The sequence below is a fragment of the Choloepus didactylus genome, chromosome 19 (assembly GCF_015220235.1).
Source record: "Choloepus didactylus isolate mChoDid1 chromosome 19, mChoDid1.pri, whole genome shotgun sequence".
In the NCBI taxonomy this organism is placed as follows: Eukaryota; Metazoa; Chordata; class Mammalia; order Pilosa; family Megalonychidae; genus Choloepus; species Choloepus didactylus.
Window position 1 is genome coordinate 16,660,010 of NC_051325.1, and position 25,365 is coordinate 16,685,374.

Consider the following 25,365-nt stretch of genomic DNA (forward strand, 5'->3'; position numbering starts at 1 on the left):
GATCATGACAAGCTGCCATTTTTGAACACGCAAGGCATAGAGTAGCATGATTTGGAACTGCGCATGCTCCACTTTTGCCTACCCCCTAACCCATGTCATCTCACCCTAGCCTTAGCTTCTCCCTTAAGCCCACCTTCTCCAAATGGTATAAAACCCCCAAACCTCTTCTGCATGGGGAGACAGATCTGAGATTCACCTCCTGTCTTCTTGCCGAGCTGCTTGCAATAAACTCTTTTCTCAAAATACTGGTACCATGGCTTTGACTTCTGTGTGCACTGGGCAACAAGCTTGCTTTGGGTGCTAACAAGCCCAGTTGGGTCAAGTTTAGAATGATCATTTAAAAAAAATAGTTTTGCCTACTTGGTGGGCAAAAATGATACCTCATTGTTTTGACTTATATATTTTTCCACTAGCAGTTGAGTTTATCTTTTTATATCTTTACTGCTCATTTTTATTCTGACAGCAAAGCACCAAGCCCCCAAAGATAATATCCTTTGCCTATTTTTTCTTTCATGGTATTCTTCTTTTATTGATTTGTCAGAACTCTTCCTATATTAAGGACCTTAACTTGATTTCTGTCATCTATGTTGCATATATATGTACCCAGTTTTCTTTTTCTTTTATGTATTGTGTTTTTGACTTGCAAAACTTTTCCACTATTATCTTTCAGTCTATTAATTTTTACAAATACATATTTTAAGTATCTTATTAAAAAATGTACCAATTAGAAATACTGCCTTTCTGCATGAAATGATTTTATTCAAACTATTCACAAAGATCTCTGACATTCATGTGTTTGTCCTCACTAGGTCACATGTTACTTTTTGAGTCACCTAACAGTTTTTAGGTGAGCCCCTGGGCTGTTCACCAAATATTTTCAGCCATCCACCATCTGGGTCCATGATAAGGGTCCCATGTGACAGGGTGGGGGCCCTGTGAGTCACTTTAGTCAGTGAGTTGTGAGTTAGAGTAACTGGTACGCTGTGTCACTTCTAGGCTGGACCATTTAGTGGTCAGTGTGAGATGACGCAAAGCTCTCTCCCTCTACATTGACTAACAATAGGGCAGATGCCAGCACTGATTCCCGAGTCTGTGATCAGCAGTGCGCCCTACTGACCATGGTGGATGTGTAGCTGAGCCAGAAATAAATCTCTGTGGTTTGAAGCCTCCAAGCTTTTGGACTGTTTGTTACCCCAGCATCAGGTAGCTTCTCCTGACTGACAGAGCTCATCATCTTCACTTCCATCCATGTTATATCAGGCACATCATTTTCTGCACCCCTGTGTGATGCAGTTCCTGGAATTTTTTTTATCCCAAGCCACAAGTAGCCACTTGCATGGTATTAGAGCTGTTGTTTTCATTTTTCTCTACATGTATAGTCTTAGTCTTGACAACTTCATAACCTATTATATTGCTTTTTACTTTTTAGTGTGAATCAAACCTTCTTATTTTGAAAAAATATTAAACACCACAAAAGAAGAGCAAATAGTATAATGAAGCCCTAAACTGCCTGGCTTTAACAATTGCCAGTGTGCTGACTTGAAGGTGTTTTTAAAGGTTTTTGTAATAATATTTATTACTCTTTTTGGTAAATATTTTCCCTTTGCTTTTATGCTTAAAAAGTCCTTCTCTGCCACAATATCAGTGATTTAATTACATTTTCTTTTGAGCTGGTGGCACCAGGCCTGTCCTTACCCATGTCTGATTCACACCCCCACGTTCCTGGACGGTGCCTTTGGAGCTGCTCTCCTGCAACTGACTCCTTTCTGGAACATTCCATCCCAAAGACATGGGGATCTGTGCTTGTGCCCTGTGCAGCTCCCTCCTCCCCTAGGGAATAAACTATCCGCGCTCTGTCTCATCTGTGCCTTGGGGAATTTTCTGCAGCCCTGTATTTAAATAGTCTTGAGATGTTCCATCCAGTAGCCGTTCTGAAGAATGATTAATAAGAGGTCAGAGGTGCAGTTGTCAGGGCCAGCCAGATACTTGTCAGTGCTGCCCTGGGTGGCTGCATTTCTTCAAGAAGTGCAAAGAAGTTCATGAATCACCTGTCACTTTTAAAGCCCTCTAGTGTTGTCTTAATTCCCCTTCCAGTTGTCAGAGCAATATAAGATGCCGTGCCCTGTAATGGCTCATCTCTGTGGCTCCCTCCGTCTCTTCGTGCCTAGTAGCACTTTATTACCCAGAGATGAGGACTCTCAGTCTCAGATTAGCTTTTCTGCTCAAGCTGCACTCTGGGAGGTGGGAGCAGATGGCCCTGGGGTCTGCCCATTTCCTTAAGGCTTTAGAACTTCACTGTGCACTGGTGATTTCCAAATGCCAGGAGGACATCATTTACTCCCAGGAAGCGGAAGGCTGCTCTGCACACCTGCTGTTGTTCCGGAAGTCCTGGGGCATTTATGCCCCTTGGGAACAGTCCTCGACCAATGACTTCTACCCCGGATCCCTTGCCTCTAGGGCGGGATGACTCCAGTGCGTGCTCTGCATTGCTCTGCCCAGTTTCCTAACGGGTTAAGCCCCGGTTGCTCACCGTGGTAGCTGGCCTGATGGCATGTCTGTTATTAGCCCCTTCCCCGCCCTATCTTACCTCTCCATTCAATAACGGATGTCCCTTTACCACCCACATAAACTGCTTGAACTTGATCCTTGCCTCAGGGTCTGCTTCTGGGGGAGCCCGAACTAAGTCAGAGACCAATTATTGGTCTAGCTCATAATTCGGGGATCTCTGACGTAACCCACTTCCCATAAACAGTGTGAAAAATGCTTTAACTGTAAGCAAAAAAATGCAGACTACTAAGGTAAAAAGGACACCTTTTTCCCTTCCTTCTGGCCTGATTTTTGCTGCCTCCCTCAAATATTCATTGAGCAAGGAGACAGGCAAGTGTTCTGGTTTGCCAATGCTGCTGCAATGCAAAAGCACCAGAAATGGATTGGCTTTTATAAAGGGGGTGTATTTGGTTACAAAGTTACAGTCTTAAGGCCATAAAGCATCCAAGGTAAGGCATCAACAATTGGTACCTTCACTGAAGGACGGCCAATGGCGTCCGGAAAACCTCTGTTAGCTGGGAAGGCACGTGGCTGGTGTCTTCTTCCTTTGCTCCCAGGTTGTGTTTCAAAATGGCATTCTCCAAAATGTCAGTGTCAGCATCCGATGGCCGGCTTCAAAATATGTCTGTCAGCTGCAGCTCGCTATGAGCTTCTTCTGTCTGAGCTTTTATAAAGCCCCAGTGAACTAATCAAGGCCCAAACTGAATGGGCGGGGCCGCACCTCCATGGAAATTATCTAATCAGAGTTAACACCTACAGTTGGGTGGGTCACATCTCCATGGAAACAATTTAATCCAAAGATTCCAACCAAATCAACACTAATACATCTGCCTCCACAAGATTGCATCAAAGATAATGGTGTTTGGGGGGCCATAATACATCCAAACCAGCACAGGCAGGTGATGCTTAAGTGTGAAGCAGGCACCAGACAATTGGGAATGGTGGGGTCTGTGGCAAACAGTGCATAACCCAATAAAGATCTTTTATCCTCCTCTTCTTTCTCCTCCTCCTCCTTTTGATCATCTCTATGTTGTTCTAACAAAATATAGCTGCAGGATGTTAAACATTCAAAGACAGACATAGGGACTGCCTTTGTGTAGTAAGTAATTATTTGACTCCTTTGTTTAGATGGAGATCATCTTTCAGATACGAATTTTCCTTTGGAGTCGGCTAGAATGACTGCAATAACTGGGAGAAACTCTTCACTCAAGCACAATTCCGTTCACTTACAAAACCCTACAACAGTGTCCTACAATGTCCCCTTAAAACAAAGAAAGAGTCATTCCCACAGCTTGGGGAGAAGTTTTCATCATTCTTGCTTCACTTTCTAAAATGTTTAGATGCTGTCATCTGAGGATAAGTCACAACAATTTTTCTGTTTAAGTTTTGATGCCCTTGGCATATTTGCAGAACGATCGCACTTGAAAGGACCTTTTTTTGTTGCAGCAGGGGTGGCTTCAGCCTGGAGATGTGATGGAGTCCTGCAGGAGTGGGTGGAAAGTGACGGCAGCCACCCAGGGCCCAGCTGCCCTGCATGCCATCTGCATCGTAAATTCTGATGGAGGGCAGAATTCATCTCCTCGCCTGACTCTCTTTTGGCATCGCGGTGTCAAGAAATGTCTTCCAGTGAAAATCCAAGTCTGCTGGGAAAAGAGACACCTGCCTAGGTATTCTCCTGGCTGTCCACTGTCACCTAGACCATTTCTCTTCAGCCACAGTGACTAACGCTATAAGGAAACAAGCTATTTGTGTGTCAAAAGTTTCATCCTAAATATTCCTGAAGGGTCCAGCATTGACATAGGGTGGGTGACATCACCAGCTCCAATCTGGTCTTTTTGGTAGACGGCCACCTGTAAATTGCCTTGTACCACTCAAATGTCAGGGGTCCTCACTGCTCTTACAGATGGCCTGGGTTTCAATAGCAAAGCAGAGCAGCCTGGTAAGAGAACATTCCTCCATCATTTCCTAAATGGACCTTGTCTAAGGGCAGCGATTGATGGGCATCCACCATCATGGATACGGATGACTTTCAGGGACTCAAAAGTTCCTGTTTCATCCTGTTTCTGGGATTCTTTTGCTGAGTGTCCGAGTGCTGGATCTCCTAAGGTGTGAGGTGTTTGCTTGAATTCCTTGGAAAAGTTACCCTGTACAGTCTTTGGGAAATTTGAGACTTTGAGTAGGCAACTCGTGTTTTTGGGAAACAAAGCCTTGGAGTTTTGGGTGATTTTCCTCCAGTTTTTCCCCTTCCCAAAGGGAATTTTCAAACTCATTAAGGCAAGGCTGGCCTCTACTTGCAGGGAGAGTAGTTGGGTCAGCGGAGCCCTCTAACTACCAGTGTGCTGGTAAATGTTGAACCATCAGCTCTCCGGAAGGGTACGCTCTGATTCCCAGGCCTGAGTTCATGTCTCATCTGGGGTGGTCCCTGCTTGAGATCTCAGAAAGGGATTCTCCTGTCCCTCACTACACAGCCACACTCCCAGCTGCCCTCCTTGGCTCTGCCTTGGTCTCTTCCTCTGTCCATTCCTGGGCTGGTTCTCAGGGTGCGGCGTCCATGAAAACACTCCACTCAGCTCTCCTATCCTGGGAGCCTGGGCAAGTCTCAATCCGGGCTGCTGCCCCCTGGACCCACCACTCCACTTAAGTCGAAACCACCCTTCCTGTGGCAGCCCCCAGCCAATGACTGAGCAATGAGGGTGGGGTCCCAATGTTGGCCATTCCTGCAGGACACGTTGGCTTGAGGACCGCCTGAAAATTTCTCAGCGACCCTCCTTACCTGGTCCTCTCTCGTTCCTCTTTTCCTTTGCAGGGGTCAGACCCACCTCATGCTCTGAGGCATCCCCTGCCTTCTGGCCTTCACAGGCTTCCCCTCCAATCAACCTCTTGTACGTCTAATTCCCATCTTGATATCTGTTTCCCAGATGACCGGAACTAACACACTCAGAGCCCTACCCCAGCCCCCGCCCTGCGTGTTGTCATTACCACTCCATCCACCGCATCCAACCCTGCAAGGGACCCAGGACATCAGGGAGGCAGGAACGTCGTTACCTTGTTCACTCCATCGGCCATCGCTTGAAGAGTGAGCTCCCGGGGCCCGTCCACCGTCTTCCCATTGTCCGTCGGGCCCCAGCTGGCGCTGTAGATGTCTATGAGCTGCGGCATGTGACTGATGGAGGAGGCCTCGATGATGTCTGTCATGAAGGGCTGGTCCAACATCCGGATACCTGGAGACACAGAGGAGCAGAGCAAACAGCGATTGTGTTTTGGGACCACAGTTCACAGAAGACAGGCGGGGTTGGCAGGGGGCTTGGTTCAGGCTGTGGCTGGCAGCACTGGTGATCCCATGTGCCCTGGGAGACCCTGCAGAATCCTGAGTCCAACCTCTCATGATGTGGGGTCACAGCTACAGAGGACCAGGAAGGAGATGCAGACTGTCCCTCTGGCTCCTTTTTGGACCCCAACCAATGCCTTTCCTTATATAACTATTTGAAGAAAATTTTATTCACCTAGAGAACTTTACTAGCATTTGCCTATCTTTATGGAAGAGACTCCTTGATAGCCTGTTTCTAAGTGGAGGCTCAGCCTCCAGGGCTATTGGCCAGGACCCAAATTTCTGGAGGAATAAAGTCACTATGCATGACAGTTTGGGACAGGGGAAGCAAATGACATTTTGAATTTAAGGAGAAATCCCAGAGGGCAGAGGGCAGAGGGAGGGGTGAGGGTGAGGGTTGTGAAAGAGGAACTCCCAGTGGCATTATTTCTCAGAAGGGACTTTGGGATGGGGGGAGGACAGAAATGTTGAATGGGTTATTCTAAAACATATTAGTAATTGGATTTGTGACACAACCCCCTCCTCCTTCTCCCCTATGGCATCTTCTTAAAGTTTGTGTTACTCTTTGATCCCTTGCAGGAGTGAGTCCCTGCAGGGAACTTGAAAAGGCGTGGAGTTCTGCAGTGCAAGTTTGTGTGGGTAAAACCCGAGCTGCTCTCAGGGACACAGGGGCACGGGTGTGTGGTGACCTCCATTTATGGCTGTCCCTGCTGGCAGGTACCTTTCGATCACTTAACCGTCTGTTTGTCATAAAAGGCCCCTCCAGGTCCCTTCAGCAGCAACCAATGGGATGAGCATTCTGACCCTCTATCACTACCCTCGAAACATGGCTTGTTTGGGGCCCCATCTCTCTGTGGGGCTCTGTCATACGGGATGAGTCAATGTGGTACGCTCTTCCATGGGGAGCTGGCTTGGAGGGATGTACCCAGAAAAACAAGTTCTTCATCTTCATCCATTCCTGTGGGTTTAAACTCATTGTAAATAGGACCTTTTGATGAGGCTACTTCAGGTAAGGTGTTGCTCAACTGAATCAGGACGGGTCTTAATCCTATTACAGAAGGCCTAATGGAGAAGGCCACAGAGAGAGAAGCCACCGGGAGCAGCCAGAAGCTGGAGGTCAATGGAACCACAAGAGAAAGGAGAAGATGCTGCCACGTGCATTGGCATGTGGAGGAAAAGCCAAGGAATTCCAAAGATGGCCAGCCAGCCAGAAGATACCGACCCTGGGAGGAAGCAAGTCTTCTAGGCTCTGAAACCGTGAGCCAATAAATTCCTGCTGTTAAGTCAGCCCCGTGTATGGCATTTGTTTCAGCAGCTCAGAAACTAAGACACATGGCATGGAGTCTCTCCATGGGAGCTGTGAGATGTGTACACACAGCCCGAAACCTGGGATCCTGGAGCCACTTTACTTGTCCTCCCTGGTCAAAGGATATCATTGCACAAGTGGCACTCTCTATCGGGGTGCAAGTCCATTTAATTCAGGCCAATGCAGGTTCTCTCTGACACAGAAGAGCTTTCTGAGTTAAGGGTCAGCTACTTTCAGACCTCAGAAGGCTCCAGGCTCATCCCCCAGCCCCCAACACTTGCCCTTCTCCTGACTGTGCCTCCCTGGGGCGTCTTCCTTGATTCAGCTCTGCGTCATCCTTTAGGATGCACCCATTTCTCTGTTCAGAGTTTTAACATTCTACTACCATGGTTCACCTGGTGTTCCATCACTGAACAGCTAGGTCTTTGGGTACAGGGAATGTGTCGATTTTGTTCACTTCTATCCCAAGAGATGGGCTTGGTGCATGGTACATGTTTTAAGTTTGGTAAGCATTTGGTGAATAATTGCGTAACATATTTCTTTAGTTGCTTTCCTGCCTAACAGAAGGAACAGATAATAACAGGCCTGGATATCCCATCCTCTACCATTAATCCATAAATCTGGCCATTGTTTTTGGCAAGTCAACAGACATCCTATTATCAGTTACCCTTGGAGGAAGTCGATTCAGAATAAGCATTTTTTCCCTTTGGTTCGAATCTTCCAGAATCTAAGTTTTATGGTTTATTTTCTGAGATAGGAAATTCAAATTCCTACATTTTGCTTTTGGTCTACATGTATTTTATTGATTTTGAAAATGTCTTTAACAGAGGTGGTCAAAAGATCACAGAATAAACCAAAGAGCGCAGCTTCTTGTTGCACTAAGCCGTGCCCACTTTGTGGGTGGGGAAACAAAGCAGAGGACAAAACTCAGATGCTCTTAAACTCCAGTCTAGTGCTCAGACGACCGGGACTGAGCAGCCTGCCGCAGCTGGACGGTGAGCGAGAGTCAACCCCGGCCAAAGTGGGACCCGCTTTGCCCACCTGCCAAGCAGTGGGAACTCTGGATTTTGTCACGGAGCCAGTGAGTGGTACATCCAAATGCCTGTGGTGTGTGCACTCTCTCATTGCTAAGATTTTGTCCCTCTGCCTCTCTCCCTTTTCATCTTCCTCCCTGGCTCCCTGTGTCCTGCCCAGGAACCCAAGGAGGCATTGATCCACTGACTGTTTCAGCATTAAGGGGGGCAGGGGTGGCCATGCCGGGGGGGGGGGGGGGGACAAGTCTCTCATTTACATGCAGGGGTCAGGCGCTCAACATCCTTTTAATCTCCTTAAGCTCATAAGCTCAGGACGAATGAGGTATGCACTAACTGAATGAGATGCAGTATTAATTTTGCAAGACTGTGACTTCAGCAGCCAAGACTTGGGGTGACATGAAGTTCTTTAGGTCTAGTAGCCCCAATTATCATGAGCTTGGGCGGGGGAAGGAGAGGGGAAGGAAGGGAAAGAGGAAGAGAAAGAACAGCAGTAGCAGTAGCTGCAAGAGGAGGGAGAGGCGGGAGGGAGGAAGGAAGAGGGAGGGAGAAGGAAGGAGAGCGAAGTAAGGGAAGAGACAGAGGCAGAGGGATTGGAGAGAGATCGAAAGAGAGATAGAGAGGCAGAGAGAGAACCTGAGGGAAGGTGAGGGAGCAGGAGAGCAAGGCCGGGTGGAAGCATGAAATGCTGTACTGGCCGACCTGATGGATGGGCCAGGGAAGACGGAGGACACCAAGCCCGTCTCTCCCACTCCCCAGGCAGATCTGAACACAGAAGTGAAGCCCCTGGAGACTCTGGGTCCCCCTCTTCCATTCTTCAGACCCCCCACTGTGTGGGCTGTGTGGCTCAGGGGGCTTGAGCTAAATCCTTTCTGCCTTGCTCCTGCCGTAGAAGCTGTGCTTGTACCCAAGGCCAGGGGGTGCCCATCGGCTCACAAACCTCAGTGAGGAGAGGCATCACCTTTGAGCTCAGGGATATTAGCAAATTCCTGCTCTTCCCAGTCCTGAGGATCCGAAATCACTGTGCTAATGGTTAATTAGCCCAAACAGATAAAACTGTGCAAACTCACTGACACGTTGAGATTTATCAGTCAAATATATGAAAGCCATTCCCTGCTGGTAGAAAAATTTCAAGGTATTTTGACAATGGTTAACCTGTGCTTTTCAAACTTCTTTTTGAAATCTTTCATCAAAGGCTGTGTCATCCAGAAGCTCAGTATGTAAATATATATGAACGAGGGATGGCTTTGGTTAAAAAAGGAAAGTGAGTCAGGCCCTCCCAGGTTGGCTTCACATCATCCTGGGGGAGGTCAGAGCTCTGCAAAAGCCCCGAGTGGCTTGAAACTGTAGAGTCTGGCCCTTCTGTCCCCACTACCCCCCTTTTGGTTGCTCTCTGTCATCTTGCAATAAATCATAATTGTTTTTATCTCTTCCTAGACTATATGCTGTCTGCACCCCATCCCCCAGAGCAGGTCTGAGCACTTGGGGACACGCAACACTCATTGTTGAATACAAGAACGGGCTGAGACAGCAGACAGCAGGGCCCGGAAGCCCTGGTGCAGTTCTGAGCTCTCCTAATTTTCAGAAGAAAAATTTGGCCAACTTAACAAAAAACATCATTTGAAAGCTCATTTATATCGGTCATACATTTATTTGGTCTTGTGATTTTTGAATAATGTATTTTTAATTTTAATTTTTTTGTTTTAGTCCCTCTGATTGATGATGCCAAACATTGCTTGAAAAATTAAAAATTAAAAATGAAGAATTGGTTTAGTTTCTTAAAGATGTACTTGAATAGAGACATTTTCAAAGTCCAAAAATAAAAATTAATTTTTCTTCTTTGAAATTTAGAAAACTAAGTAAATGGATAAAGAAATTGAAATAAGCTTCCAAGGAGTGTATTTTTTTTGGTGGGGGGAGAAAAGAATTTATTTACGATCTTGCAAGAAAGGGCACACAGCCAAAAACATGGTAGGCTGGTGCGCCAGAGGAAGAGAATGGCGAGATTTTAATCTCCTGTTCCTAATGTGCAAGTCCCTCCCCTGTTTCCCCATTGGCTGGGTACTACAGAGGTTACAGTCTGTCTGAGAGAACTAGCCCATACAGCCTATCTGAGAGAGCCAACTAGCTCATTATTGAGATTTTGAATTGGATCAGCCTATCCGAGAGAGTTCATTCAGTTTAAATTTTCTGCTGGGAGTTCCCGCCTCTGATTTTATCTCATATCTCTTTACATTCCAGTAACCCTGGTTACTTTTCCATATGAGGAGCTGGCGCAGATTCTCTCTTTCTTCCCTTTACCTCAGGGCTTGTTTAAGCTGGTTCTGCCTCCATTTTCCCTATTTCATGCTGTCTCTATGTGAAAGCCAAACTTACCCTTTCTTACAGATTCCCTCCTCTTTTTTTTTTAAACCCTTTTAGCTTTCACATTTTCATAGGGATCTTTCTTTTTATGGGGGGTATAGATTGTTCTGCTGCTCTTTGAGCTAGCCTCTGGGCACATGGGATGATGTAGCACCCAGCTGTTGTAAGCATTTTGGCTGGAATGATAAGGAAAATTAAAATAGACCTTGCAATTCCTTTCCATTTCTTGAACCAATTTTCCAACCATTCTGTGAGTGGGTTGTTAATGCTAGAATTTTTTTGCTAGTTCCTGAAATAAGGCTGTTAAGCCTTGTAGAGTTTTGGTGATAGTTCTATCAGGTGCTGTATTATTGGAGATGAATGTGCAACAATTTCCCCCAACTATAGCACAGACACCTCCTTTTTCAGCTAGCATTATGTCTAGGACCATTCTGTTTTCCCATGCCATTCGGCTAGTGGCATTTAACCGTTCTGCTATTCCTTTAATGACATTCCTGGTATAGTTGATAAATCTTAGCTGATGATCTACATTTTTATTGATGGTGACCCACCAGAATAAGGACGATTCAAATCCTGCAGCTACTTGATTTTTAGCTTTAAACTCATTAGGAACTTCCTGGGGAACCCCTATACTATCTATATAAATTTTTTTTCTTGAAGGAACCAGGTACATTTTGTACATTTTTCTTTTCTCCTTTGCCTTGGGTTGGTACCTTCTTATCACTTTCAAATGCCAGGGTAAATGAGATAGCCAACTGAACCAGAGCACAGGTTCCTCCCCACTTTTCAAGTCGTGTTGGCCAGAGGATGCCCTTCCTGCAGTACCACCAGAGGTCTGCTCGGGGTATAGTTAGGCTGGAGAAGTTGCCAGTACAATACTTGCTCACATTCCACACTTGTGTACACAAAGCCATGGTACAAAGATCCTGGAGCCCTTCTTCCCCAAAGAGTGGATTTTTGAAGTTATTAAACCTTCAAGGCTATACTAGGACTTTTGGGATATCCCTGTATGTAAAGTTCTACATGTTCCAGAGAAGTTATTCTTGAGAATCCAGACTAATTGGAATTTTTCCTCCCTCCCTGCCCATTTGTTATCATGAAAAGTCGTAACAGCAACTGTGTTCATGAAAACAGCAACAGATAGGGCAAGACATGAGGGTCAAAGGAATCAAAGAGAGAGCTCATCTTGAAGAAGAAATTTCTAACAGTCACACGTGTCCAAAGAGAGAACAGACTTTGTTGTAAGGGAGTGAGTCCCCGTTACTGGAGGCATGCTGCCCCAGACTGGACCCAGGTTACATCAGGAGAGTGGGAAAAGAGAAGTTTTTCAAGCATTTTCATTCAGTTGTCAAGACTAGAAGATCTGGGGCCAGCGTGCACCATGTGCAAAATTGTTCCACTAACTAGCTGGGTGGCTTCTGTATTTCAGTTTGTTTCTCTGAAAAACAGGGATAATATACTCTCATATCACAGGGTTGTAATGAGGGTTGAATGAGTAAAGGATTTGGCATCGTGCCTGATGCATAGCAAGAGTCAATAGATGTTGATTATTGGTCTTACCACTGTAATTGTCATTATGCAAGTTATCGGTAGGTGTTTGAACTAAAGGACCTTTAGGGCCCCTTTGCGGCCCAAGATTTTGAGATTCTGATGGAGAAACGGAAAAGATGAGTCCCTGGCAGAGTCACAGCTGAAGGACATATGAGTTGAGGTCCATGGATGACCATGGGGCTCCATTAGCCTGGAGTGGTCTGGGGCCCACATGCAAAGAAGACCAGTCTGTCTTCACTGCTGGGTCCTAGGGACACTCACATGATATGGATGGTTGTGCTGGCCCTTAGGAAGTTCCCATGGGGCCCTTGGGAGGAAGAGGGAAGGAGGATGAGAAGGTCCAGGTCTCACTGGAACTGATTTGATTGGGATAAAGTAGCAAAGGTGAAGTGGTGCTGGTAGAAAAGGACATTATTTTGCTTCTGGGTAAAAGTTCTATCAGCTTTGGGTCCTTATGCCTTTAATTCCTCTGTTCCATCCATCCAACCATCATCCATCCATCCATCCATCCATCCTTCTATCCTTCCATTCTTTCTTTCACTCAATGATACATCTCAACTGCTTTATGCATTATGGGTTTATCTATTGATCCTTCCATCTCAACTGCATTATGTGTTATGGGTTTATCCATTGATCCTTTCTTCTCTATGTTCCTTCCTTGATTTCTTTCTGCCATTCGGCAAACAGAGTTTGAGCATCCACAGTGTCCTGCTCTGTTCTCCTCATTATTTGCAGGGGAGAAATATATTGATCAAATAACCTTGCACAAGAATATGTGATGACCAAGGTAGTCAGTGCTGGGAAGGAGAAATTCAGCATGGTTTACAAAGTGTAGATGAGGACACTGCCTGGTTGTGTGTGGGATGCTGGACAGAGTAATGGGGTTGCTGAGAGTTGAAGGATGGGGAGGTAGCCAGGTCACAGGTAGGGGGAAGGTATCCTGGGCAGAGAGCGGGGCAAATGCACAAGTCCTGTGGGAGGGAGAAGAAGTGTGGCTACACATTCTAATTTATACTTGTTAGGGGGTTTCATTCAAATTATATTTACCCGAGACTGACCCATAAATTCATGGGAACTTAATATACAGTGAAGGTGGTAGCACAAATCAAGGGGACAGAGTGGATTATTGAAGAGATGGTGTTGGGAAAACTGGTTCTCTATCTGGATAAAAATAAAGCCGGATCCCCACCTTGCACCACAGGCAAACTAGACTGTCTGGCAGGTGTTTGCACTGCCTAAATCTGACAATGGGATAATAGCTGGGATATTCTAAAATGTCTGCAAACCAACTAGAAAAAGACTGGAAGCCCAGGGGAAGAACAGGCAAAGTCTATAAACAGGCAATTTATAGAAAAGGAAACTAAGGCTGAGAGGTGTAAGAAGAGATGCTTAATGTTCTTTCTTTTCCCCTTTTCCCTTTGGAGGACTCATTTTATACCAAAGACGGTGAAGAGGCCCAGGAGAGCCTCAGGCATTGCCTCTGGTGCCTCTTTAACCTGCGATTGACCATTCGCCTGGAGACTGCCGATGACTAGCAATATCCTGGCTGGACACCAGGCGGCGCTCTAGACCTCCCTATCGCAGAAAGCTCGAGAAAGGAAAGCTTTTTTGGAAGGGGCTGGTCCGAGTGGGGGCTCACTTTTAGCGAATAATTAAAAACCAGCCAACTTTTGGACTTGACAGCCAGAATGCACAAAACTCCCCCTCCCCCCTAAGTTTTTAAGGCCTAAGAGCCTTTTGTTGTGGTTCTTGAGTAAGTCTCCAGAGCTTCCTCAGAATTCATTTTGTCCCTCCAGGGAAGGTGGGACACCATGGGCTGCCCTAACGACCACTGGACTAGGCCTAGAGCTTTCCCGGCCCTTAAGCTGTTAGAACCAGTAGGGGTGGTTACAGAAGGGGCAAGGCTCGTGGTGGGAAAAACTCCTGAGGAGAAAGGAGGCTCCGTTGCTTAAAATCGTTGTGTGGCTGGGGCATGCCACCAAGCTGCACCATTGCTGAGTTTCTAGAACGCCAAAGGGTTGCTGTGAGGCCTTATCTATGCATATTCCCTCGCCTTTGGGATCAGCGAGGGCCTTCTGCCCACAGCTGCAGGTGTGGCAGACGCCGTGGCACCCTGCCTGTCTTCTCCGGCCTGCCTGGCCACAGCTCCTGCTTCTCTGCCTTGGGTTTGTTCTGGGGCTTGGAGAGTTCTGCTCAGCCCAAGCGCGGGCGGGCTGAAAGTGCCAAGGCCTTAATGACCCAGGAATCCCTGACTGTCTCCCTTAATGAGGTTGGGAGGTGGTGATAGACTTTCCAGCCTCCTGCCCTTGGGTGCGCAGTTCTGAGGGGCGTTTCCCCCAGTCGCTCAGAGAATCCCTGCACACGGGAGCCCCAGCTCAGGAAATCGGCTCAGCAGACGCCCTTTGTCTACTTCTCTTCCTTCCCTGTCTTCCTTCCCCATTCCCTCGCTCTAGCTTCCTGGGAATCACCTTCCCAAATCAACTGCTTGCACCCAAATCCTTGTCTCAGGGTTTGCTTTTTGGGACTCCACACTAAGAGAGCAGGAGGATTAGGTACATTTGATGAGCAGCACAGATGTTTTCAAAGAGCATATAATGAGAAAGAAGAGAAAAAGTAAAAGAACAGATGGAAGGGACCCTCAGTGGACCTCCAGAGAGCTAATAGCTGCCCCAAACTCTTAACTTCTTGCAGGCAAGAAGTTCTACAAATCCCTTTGTCCAAACAAAAACAAAAACAAACAAAAACCCCAGCTCCTTTGCATTTGCAGAGCCTTCAAAACTATTTTGAGGACTATTGTGAATGCGAAATCCAGGTTTGGATTTTTCAGTTGCCTCCAGTTCTACTGTGTGAACAGAGACCTCGCCTTCCCTCAGCTACTACCCTAGGAACACGCCTGGCTTATAAAATATTAACCAAGTGCTATTCTTTCCCCCTGAGCTCACAATGGCTGCTGACATTTTCATGCCAGCATTTTGGATGCACACAAAGTAACTGAAACCCAAGGGACAAAGCCTCATCTCTTTACATTTCAGAACCCTCCAGATGTAATTCTTTTGTGCAATTTAACGCGGGCAAGCCTCTCACAGTGTTGAAAGAGGTCAACAGCCAGTTTGTATAGGTTGCTCTTGCTTTATTTAAGTCTCTGGAAATGCAAGTGTCAGCACAAAATATGTTTATGGTTCTATTAAATTGCCAGGAAAAAAAAATCAAGACTGCTTTTGTAAAAAAGGGAAAACAAGGTTGGGTGAGTCAGGGTGAATAAATTAAGAACCAATCTGATGCAAAACTTGGAGTGAACTGGGAGCCACTTCAATCTCAGGCATCTTGCTGTGTAAGAACCTCTCTCTCTCTTTGGGGGAGAGTGGAGGCAGCTATGGGTCTCTAAATTTCCAGTGACCTGCACCCCATTTCTAAAGAAGAAATTGTTAAGATATCTTACCTCCTGGAACTTGAAGAAAATGTTCTTGGTAGAATATATTTCCTTAAAGACAAGATAAACTGTACAAAACATTTTGAAGGGCTCTGAGTTTTATTTACAAAAATTTGTATACACCTTTTATATTGCCTATATTTCAGTCTCGTTAAAAAGTTATCAATACTGATATAAAAGAGTACAGATTGTACAATTCCATTGATATAAAGTTCAAAAACTGGAAATGACCAATCTTTGTTGCTAGAAAATAGGATAGAGGTTCTTCGTGTGTATTTACATAGGAACTGGGAGGGTACATGAAGGGGGCTTTTGGGGTGCTGCAAGGTTTTGATCCTTGATCTGGGTGCTGGCTACATAGGTGTGGACTATTTGTGAAAATTCATTAAGCTGTGTGCTTATGGTCTGTGTACTTATCTGCATTCATATTACACTTAAATGGAAAACGTACAAATGTATTGATACTGCTGCACAGGTGAAATTAAGAACATTTTTTTTTTCACTCTTGTTAATCTGCATCCCAATTCTCTTGCCCCAGTGGGAATTTTCTCCAAGCTCTGGCCAGGCTGGAGATCAGGGTGGGATGCCTTCTGGCTCGGCTGCCTGGCGTGGCACCTGCCGTTCGGCATGGGACAGCTTACCTGCCACCTTGGAGTTGTACGCCACTCCAACCCCGCAGATATTATTGTTGGCTGCAGCCGAAACTTCCCCTGCACATCGGGTCCCATGGCTGCGGAGAAAAATAAAGTCAAGTTGGATGCAGTGTTGAAAGTATTTGGAGGAGGTTCCTTAAATTCTATCAATTGGGAGCAATTCGGTTCTTTTCAATGGTTCTGCTACCAAAGAAACCGCACACAACCCACCCAGTTTGTGCTGGGTTCCGTCTATAGAGCTCAACATCTCCAAATTGTCCCCCAGACGCCTTCTTGATTTTGGTTGTTCCTACCATAAAATGGCTTCTCAAACCATTTTTGACCTTAAAATTTGATCTTTACTTTAAAATCTTAAACGTCTTTCTGCACAAAATGCACTTACAGGTTTCCTGTGACAGATAACTAAACCCAGTATAAGACAGAATTGTGTTTGTTGGATCTGCTCTGGTTTTATTGAAGTGCTGGAATTGTGGGCTGGTATCCAAGGTGGTTCAGCACACAAAGGTACTGGGAAAATGGTTATTTACCCTTTTTGGGTTCTTGCCTCCTTTGAGGATATATTGAATCACATAGATCCCCAGCTATCTTCAGGAAAAAAACAGAAAAGCTTATACCAGCAACATTTTGCATACAGTTTCAAGGGGTCCACAGAGCCTTTGCGGCTATCTGTAGGTCTCCAGATGAAGGACCTCAGGCGTTAGACACTCCAAGGCTTGCTGGGCTAATAGTCCGGAGCAAGGCCTTCTCAGGGCTCACCTAATAGAATAGTATTTCATTATTTTTCTCTTTTGCTTGCTCTCCCTGCCTCCGTTATACCAAAGGGTTTAAAAATATTCCTCCTCTGCCTGCAGGTATTTCCTCTCGCCTTGAACTGGGCTGGCTTGTGACTTGCTTTGACCAGCTGAATCCAGCAGAAGGAGGCTGTGTCAGTTCATAAGAGGCCTGGAAACTTCTGCTTTCAGACGCCACCCTGAGGAACTTGGGCTAGCCTACGAGTGAGAAAGGACCACGTGGGGAGAGGCAGCCCCAGCTGCCTCTGGTTGTTCCAGCCACCTTAGATGAGGCCTCAGAGATTGGGGGTTGCCACCCTGTATCCTCCAGATGCAGCCAAATCGCTCAGTCAACATGTGGGATAGAAACCAGCTATCCTGCTGAGCCCTTCCCAAATTACAGGACTGGGAGCAAATATACTTCTGCTCTTTTATAAGCCACTGAGTTTTGGGGTGGTTTATTAAAGCAGCAACAGAGAGAGACTGAATGTAAACTCAATAAGGAGGCTATGTTTTCAGCCCCAGACAGGATTTTTTTTTTTTTATCTTCATTTTATTGAGATATATTCACATACCACGCAGTGATACAAAACAAATTGTACATTTGATTGTTCACAGTACCATTACATAGTTGTACATTCATCACCTAAATCAATCCCTGACACCTTCATTAGCACACACACAAAAATAACAAGAATAATAATTAGAGTGAAAAAGAGCAATTGAAGTAAAAAAAGAACACTGGGTACCTTTGTCTGTTTGTTTCCTTCCCCTATTTTTCTACTCATCCATCCATAAACTAGACAAAGTGGAGTGTGGTCCTTATGGCTTTCCCAATCCCATTGTCACCCCTCATAAGCTACATTTTTATACAACTGTCTTCGAGATTCATGGGTTCTGGGTTGTAGATTGATAGTTTCAGGTATCCACCACCAGCTACCCCAATTCTTTAGAGCCTAAAGAGGGTTGTCTAAATTGTGCGTAAGAGTGCCCACCAGAGTGACCTCTCGGCTCCTTTTGGAATCTCTCTGCTATTGAAGCTTATTTCATTTCCTTTCACATCCCCCTTTTGGTCAAGAAGATGTTCTCCGTCCCACGATGCCGGGTCTACATTCCTCCCCGGGAGTCATATTCCACGTTGCCAGGGAGATTCACTCCCCTGGGTGCCCAGACAGGATTTAAGATGTGGAAGATGCAAATGCCTCAAAGCTTTGGAAACTGCTGGCTTCAGCCCTGAGAAGTCCATTTTCATGGTCCATGGGGAAGCTGGAGGATTAAAGAGGTCACACTCCCACATCCAGTGAACAGGGTGAACACAGCCTTCTGGAGGGGCTAGCAATGAGCCAGTCTCTCCACTCACTGTTCAAACTCTGACTCACAATAAAGGAAATGTAGGTGAAGAAGCTTATTTGCTGCATTTCCCTAGAAAATTTTGATTTCTGCAGTGTCAACTAGTGTACCATTTGGGGCATCCTTTTCGGGGCAAGCAAAGCTATTGCATCAGCCCTTAAAAATCATATTCAAGGATTGAAAAAAAAATCATTTTCCTTTCTCTATATGAGTGAGAGTAAATCCTGCCTCCACAAAAGCTGTGTATCTCATGGGCTCAACACTCTCTTTGGAACCAGGCTGCAACCTGCTTAATCTACATAAGTAAAACTTGTAGTCAGTGTAAAGGTCAGGCCCTTGTGTTAAAAGATTTATGGAAAACTTAACTGCTTACTGGAGGACACATGCGTGTGAAATGGTCTGAAGAAATTGAAGACATTGAATAATGCATCCCTTTCCTTAGTTTTGGCCTTTAAGTAGGGAGATGGATGTCATGGGCTCACCAGAGGAACATATGGGAAGAAACATTTCATTGCTAAAATAGGCGATGCTTATTAATTATGAGCAACTAATGGAGGCTCCCTATAATTGTTCATGACACCACGTCTTTTCACAACCCTGGACCTTTTGTGTTCTGTTCCCATTGCCTAGAATGTCTGCCCTTCTCTTCATTTGACTGCCTTCCTAATCGTCTCAGGCAGAGGCACTTGCTCCTTGGAATGTTGGGAAAATTTTCCCACAAATCCATTTTCATTTTGGTCACTTTACTTTCTTAAGAATTTTCAGGAACTCCCTCATGCCTCTAGAGTAAAAAAAAAAAGCCTGTTAGAAGGAGAAATAGGTTAAGGGGAGAAGGACAAGTATCTGCTGCTCACTCAGCCTCCTTCTCAAGAAGGTAAATGGAAGGGAAGTGACAGGAGGTCTTGGGTGTGCTGGATTGTAAAATGGCCACCATCTACCACTCTTTCCTGGGTCCATGCCCTCGGCAATGTGATTTTGTAGCTCTGCCCATGAAGAGGTGAAGTCTATTTCCCTGTCCCTTAAGTCTGGACTGGTCTTGCGACTTGCTTTGCCCTGAAGAATGTGCCAGATGTGATGAGCCTCGGCCTTAAGAGGCCTTGCAGGCACCAAGTGAGCAACCCTAGGCTAGCCTATTGGGTGACGAATGATACGTCACCCAGGCATGTCTGTCATCTCAGCCAACAGCCATCTGTCCTCCAGACATGTGAATGAGGTCCCATCCCAACCCAGTAAGCCCTCAGCCACCCATGACCTCAGCTAGGTGACCATGGGTACATGGGCGAGCCAGCCGAGATAAGCCAAGCCTGGTCCATTTCAGCAGAACTGTCCAGCTGACTTGGAGACTTCTGAGCAATTATCAGTGCTTACTGTTTCAAGCTACTTAAGTTGTGGGGTGGTTTGTTATGCAGCATTATTGTGGCAAGAGATAACTGATACAATGGATAAGCAAGGCTAGAGGGACAACCCGTGGTTAACCTGTCGGGGTTAGGGCTCAAATTTGGACTCAACTAGATGTCTCAAGACTTCTTTGGGGCCTTCCTGAAGTAGCCTGCAGTGGCTGCTGGGGTGTCCAAATGAAAACCTGAGGTTCCCGTGTCCCCCAATCCTAGGATCTTCAGAGTGACAGCCAGCTACTCATAGCCCAGGCACATCCCTTGCCTTCCTCATTGATGGCCTTCTCACTAAAGCAATTTGGTTATCCCTCTTGGCTTTTTCAGCCCAAAGCATGTTCTAGTATATACTACATTTTGGGGATAGCCTAAGATGTATTAGGCAATAAGAATATGACGACTGTCACTTATTACCTCTTACAGGTTGGGCACATTGAGAGTGCTACATCATCATCTTACTTAATCCTCACAACCACCTTATTATCCACATTTTAAGGATGAGGAAACTGAGGCACAGAGATGTTAGTTAACGTCCCTAATTGAATTCCCGAGCAGAATTCAAACCCAGGTCTGCTGCTTCCAAATTCCTGCTCTGCACATGATGGTGAACTATCATCTGCCCCTGGCTCCAAAGAGTTTTAGTCTGGCTGAGGATATTGGAAATGTGCAGATAAAAAGTTTAACCAGTTCTTTAGCACAATCATTTGCAGTAGCATAGGCCTAGGTTTTCTGGGGCAGCACGGTCTCTTGCTTTATGACATGGTTTTTGTTGGTGGCAGAGAATGCTAACTGCTCATCAAACTCATTTTCTCCTCTTTCTGGAATCCAGTTAGACTAACTCTCCCAGCCCCCCTTGCTTGTATGTGGCAACGTGGCAATTAAAGCTTAAGGAACATGAGCAGAGGGGATGCAAGGCCCATGAAAACCAACCAGGAGGGATTGTTGATGCTCTTTCCCCTTAGGTAATTTGATGAGGACAAGCAGGCAACTTCGGAAACCACGTGTGAAAGATAGACAGAGTCTGAATCCCCAAATCCCTGCTTGGAGGAGAGCCCTTCCGCTGGGAACACCTGCGCGGACAGGTAGGCGAATGATGAATAAACTTTTATTGTGTTAAGTCACTAAGATTTGGGGTGTTGATTTGTACAGCTGCTGGAATAACCTGAACCAGCATATTTTAATTTTATTCTTACTGAACGGTTCTACAATATTGTTAGATGCTACTCTATACCTTTTATGAAGGAAGGAGGAATTCAAATAAGTATATGGAATAAACTAATTCCAAGGGAGTCATAGATACTAAAAAGATATCTGGGTGACAGGGAACAGACCAAAGCAGTCCTTGATGAATGGAAAAAATGGCTGTTTGGTCTGGTTGTATTATATTCCTCTGCCTTTTTTCTAGAGTTGTGCAGTGTGTATGATGGACTTTTGCCATGTGTGGATTTAAGATGCATGCTTCCAGGCTGGTGTGGGCCTGGCTGACAATAGGTGTTTCCATTTTGGCTCATTTAAAACAAATTAATTATTTAAACAAGTTTTGAAATTATGAAATATTTCAAATACTGAAAAATTCAGTGATTAACACAATGAAAATCATATGGTCCACCACCTGGGTCTATCAAAGTCTAATATTTTCCATACTTAAGATTTTTTTTAAGAAATAAATCTTCATAGATGCAATTGAAGTCCCATGTACCCTCCCTGCGGCCATTCCTTTTTTGTTTCCCCAGAGGTGACCACTAAATATGACTAACGAACACTCTAAATTTCAAGCTTATAATGCTCATGCATGTTTTTATGTGATTACTTTATAAACATATGCAGAAGCAAATATGCCACTATTTTCTTGTTTTCAAATTCTATATAATGTTTCATAATACACGATCTATCTAAAATTTGCTTTATTTGCTCAGATTTTATCCATGAACTCTGGTTCATTCATTTTCAGTGCCATGTAGCAGTCCATTTATAAATATACTGCAAAATTTATTCAAACTCTTAACAAAAGCCGCTCAGGTTGTTTGTAATTTTTTTTGCTATTACAAATAATTCAGAAATAGACATTCTTGTGTATTATTTCCTTGGTACACATGTGGGAGAGTATCTCTGGGTTACACATGTAGGTGTGGACATCGGTTGTATGGGTACATACTGTCTCTTGCACAGTGGGAGAATTATGTTTCTCAACATCCTTGCCAATATTTAGTGTTGCCAGACTTTACCATTTTCTCTATTTCATTTGGTGTGAATTGGTTCATTTTGCATTTCTCTGATGACTAGCAAGGTTGAACATCTTTTCAGATGTTAATTGGCTCGGGTTTTGTCTTCTGTGAATCACCTTTTCATACCCATGGTCCATTTATTCTGTTGAATTATCTTTTTTTCATTGATTTGTAGCAGTTCTTTATAAAGTTTGGGTATCAATCCTTTTTTGAATAAAACTTGTAGTATATATCTTCCCCGAGTCTGTGGCTTGTCTTTCACTTTTGTTTTCTGGGACTTTTGTTGACAAAAGTGTTTAATTTTAACATACTCAGATTTATCAATCTTTTCCTTTTCCTTGTGTGTGTGTGTGTGTGTGTGTGTGTGTGTGTGTGTGTGTGTGTGTTTTATTGTCTTGTTTAAGAACTACATTCCTACCCCAGGATCATAAAGATGTTTTTCTATATTTTATTATAAAAGATTTATACACTTTTAGGCCTGTGATGGTTAGGTTCATGTGTCAACTTGGCCAATTTTAAGAGTTAATGTCACCCAAGGACTTGTACTCTATTCTGGAGAGATTTCGTGCATTTCCAGATGTACACTGCACAGTGGAGTATTATTAGACAAAATATATATCTGTTATTGTTTCCTACTTAGAGATAAAGTATGGTTTTAGGTGATGTGTATAACTGCCAAGTTGACAAGGGGTGGACTGTGATGGTTAGGTTCATGTGTCAACTTGGCCAGGTGACTGGTCAAGCAAGCACTGGCTAACGATGGCTGCGAAGACGTTTATGACTGGTTAATAAACCAAAAGGCTGGTTTATTAAGTCATCAGTCAATTGGCTGCAGCTGTGACTTAGGATGTCAATGAAGGGCACGTCTTCCACAATGAGAGAATGCAGTTGGCTGGATTTAATCCAATCAATCAGTTGAAGACTTTTAACTGAGACAGATAGAGGACCTTCCCTTTTTCTTCGGCTGACCAGTGAAGCGTTTCCTGAGGAGTTCGTCGAAGTTGCCAGTTCATTTCCTGAGTTCATCAAACGTCTTCATTGGAGTTGCCAGTTCAGCTGCCTGCCCTATGGAATTTGGACTCATGCATCCCCACAGTTGCGTGAGACACTTCTATAAATGTTATATTCATAGATATCTTTCATTGATTCTGTTTCTCTAGAGAACCCTAACTAATACAAGGCCTAATCCTCCTGGAATTTATTTAGGCTCAGTATCAGATGTAGACACCTCATTTCTTCCATAAGAAAACTAACACATTTACTGAATAATTATCCCATCCTTTCCTTGTTGTTTTTGTTATTTTGATCATATGTCAAGCTTATTTTTATGTGAGAGTCTGTTTCTAAGCACTCTATTCTATTTCTTTGATCCTTTTTTCTCTCCCTGTGCTAACCCTACACTCCCATAATTATTATGGCCTTATATTTTGATATCTGAAAGAGAGTTTCCCATCTTGTTGTTCTTACTGATCTTCTCCTTTGTTTCTTTTTTGTCTTCATTTTCATCCTTCTTCTCCTCCTTTTCTGACTCTTCTTCCTCCTTTTTCTTTGTCTTCTATCCTCAGCCCTTTGCTTTTTCACATCAATTTTAGGATCAGTTTGTTAAGTTCCATTGGAAAGAACTGTTGGGACTTTAATTTAAATTATGCTGAGTTAGTAGATCAATTCGGCTGCTTTATATTGTTCCATCTTCCTATCCATGAACTTGGTATGTCTCTCTATTAATTCATAGTTATTTCATGTCTTTCTAAGTCCTATAATTTTCCCCTTAACATTCTCAGATATCTTTTCTTAGATTCCTTAGATTTAACTATTGAATTGGCTAGCAGAGGTAGGATAGTGGTGAGTAGAAGATGATTGTTTGCATTTTTATCTTGTTCCAGACATAAAGATAATGCTATCAAAGTTTCACCATTAAGAATGATGTTTACTGTAGGTTTTTTGATAAATAGTGGTATCTTCAGATCAATAATTACCTCTTCAACTATGTCCAGGCTAGATTTTTGCCCTCTTCATTCTCTTTCCCTCCCTGGCTATTGGTCCTCTGGTTTGTTGCTTCAGTTGATTCCTTAGTTCCATGTCTAAAATCTATGCCTTATAATAATATTTCAGAGCTTCTGATTCACAGACATATGGAGCATAAGGCAGACTCGGGCAGCAAACAAGTGGGCAAATTGGCTAAGTTTTAGGACATGAGGCTATCTTTGTCCTCTGGTCTCTCCAGAATGAGCTCTTAGGAATTTTAATGGACCCTATAAGAATCAAGTCCCACAGTGGACCAGGTGCAGTCTTTTCAGCCATGTGTTTAGAGATAGAAGTTTCTATGTTAGACTTATTAGAGCTGAAATTCAGAGATTACCCAACTAGTTTGCCACCTACCATGTTTGCTAAATAATACTCAATGACTTCTATAGGGTAAAACTTTGGGGTCCCAAGAGACTACTGGTTTATGGAGGTGAGCTGTGCAAATGTGCTTCTGGTGGAAAACCCTGGGGCTTCTGACAAGTGCTCAATCCTTTCTGCAGAAGTGAAGAGGCTCTTTTTTCTTAGGTCAGATGCTGGGCTTTTAAATTTTCCTAATAGATCAACCTTGCCGTATGCATTTAAGCTATCTTTGGATATTGTTCTGGTTTGCTAATGCTGCCATTATGCATTATGGATTGGCTTCTATAAAGGGGGTTTCTTTGGTTACAAAGTTACAGTCCTAAGGCCATAAGAGTGTCCAAACTAAGGCATCAATAGGATACCTTCACTGAAGAAAGGCCGTTGGCCTCCGGAAAACCTCTGTTAACTGGGAAGCACGTGACTGGCATCTGCTCCCGAGTTCTGGTTTCAAAATGGTTTTCTCCAAAATGTCTCTAGGCTTGTCTCTCTCAGCTTCTCTGGAGCAAATTCTGGGCTAGCATCTCCAAAGCATCAGCATCAGTGTTAGCTCTTAGCTTCTCTCCAAAATGTCATTCTCAGCTGCTCTGAGCTTCTGTTTGTGAGCTCTTTTATAGGACTCCAGTGATGAAATCAAGAACCATCTTGAATGGGCAGGCTCCATATCTCCATGAAAATAATTTAATCAAATGTTTTGCCCACAGTTGATTGAGTCACAACTCCATGGAAACAATCAAAAGATTCCAACCTAATCAACACTAATATATCTGCCCCCCCCAAGATTGCTTTAAAAAATATGGCTTTCAGGGGGACATAATATATCCAAACTGGCAAAGATATACTCCTTTTTCAATCAGCAGTGCAGAAACACAGGCACTAGAGTCTTGACAGAAAGTTTAACTTTGAACTGTCATCTAGTTTCTGTCAGAAGCTCTGATGAGAGAGTGAATATTTGAGAAAGATGGGTGAATGAATGGTCTGGCCATCTATTAATTCCTTTGGTCTAAGTTCACTTAGTTTTCTGTCTAGTTGGAGAA

General features: G+C 44.3%; 1 protein-coding gene across 1 annotated transcript in view; it reads right to left on the reverse strand.

Annotated features, from left to right (window-relative positions):
- PCSK2 (proprotein convertase subtilisin/kexin type 2) overlaps positions 1-25,365 on the reverse strand; it is a 262,301-nt gene that overhangs the window by 20,735 nt on the left and 216,201 nt on the right. The window contains exons 7-8 of the mRNA XM_037811924.1: positions 16,199-16,287; positions 5,593-5,768 (exon numbers count right to left, since the gene is read on the reverse strand). Of these exons, the coding sequence (XP_037667852.1) occupies positions 5,593-5,768; positions 16,199-16,287 (265 nt within the window). The remainder of the gene's footprint in view (positions 1-5,592; positions 5,769-16,198; positions 16,288-25,365) is intronic.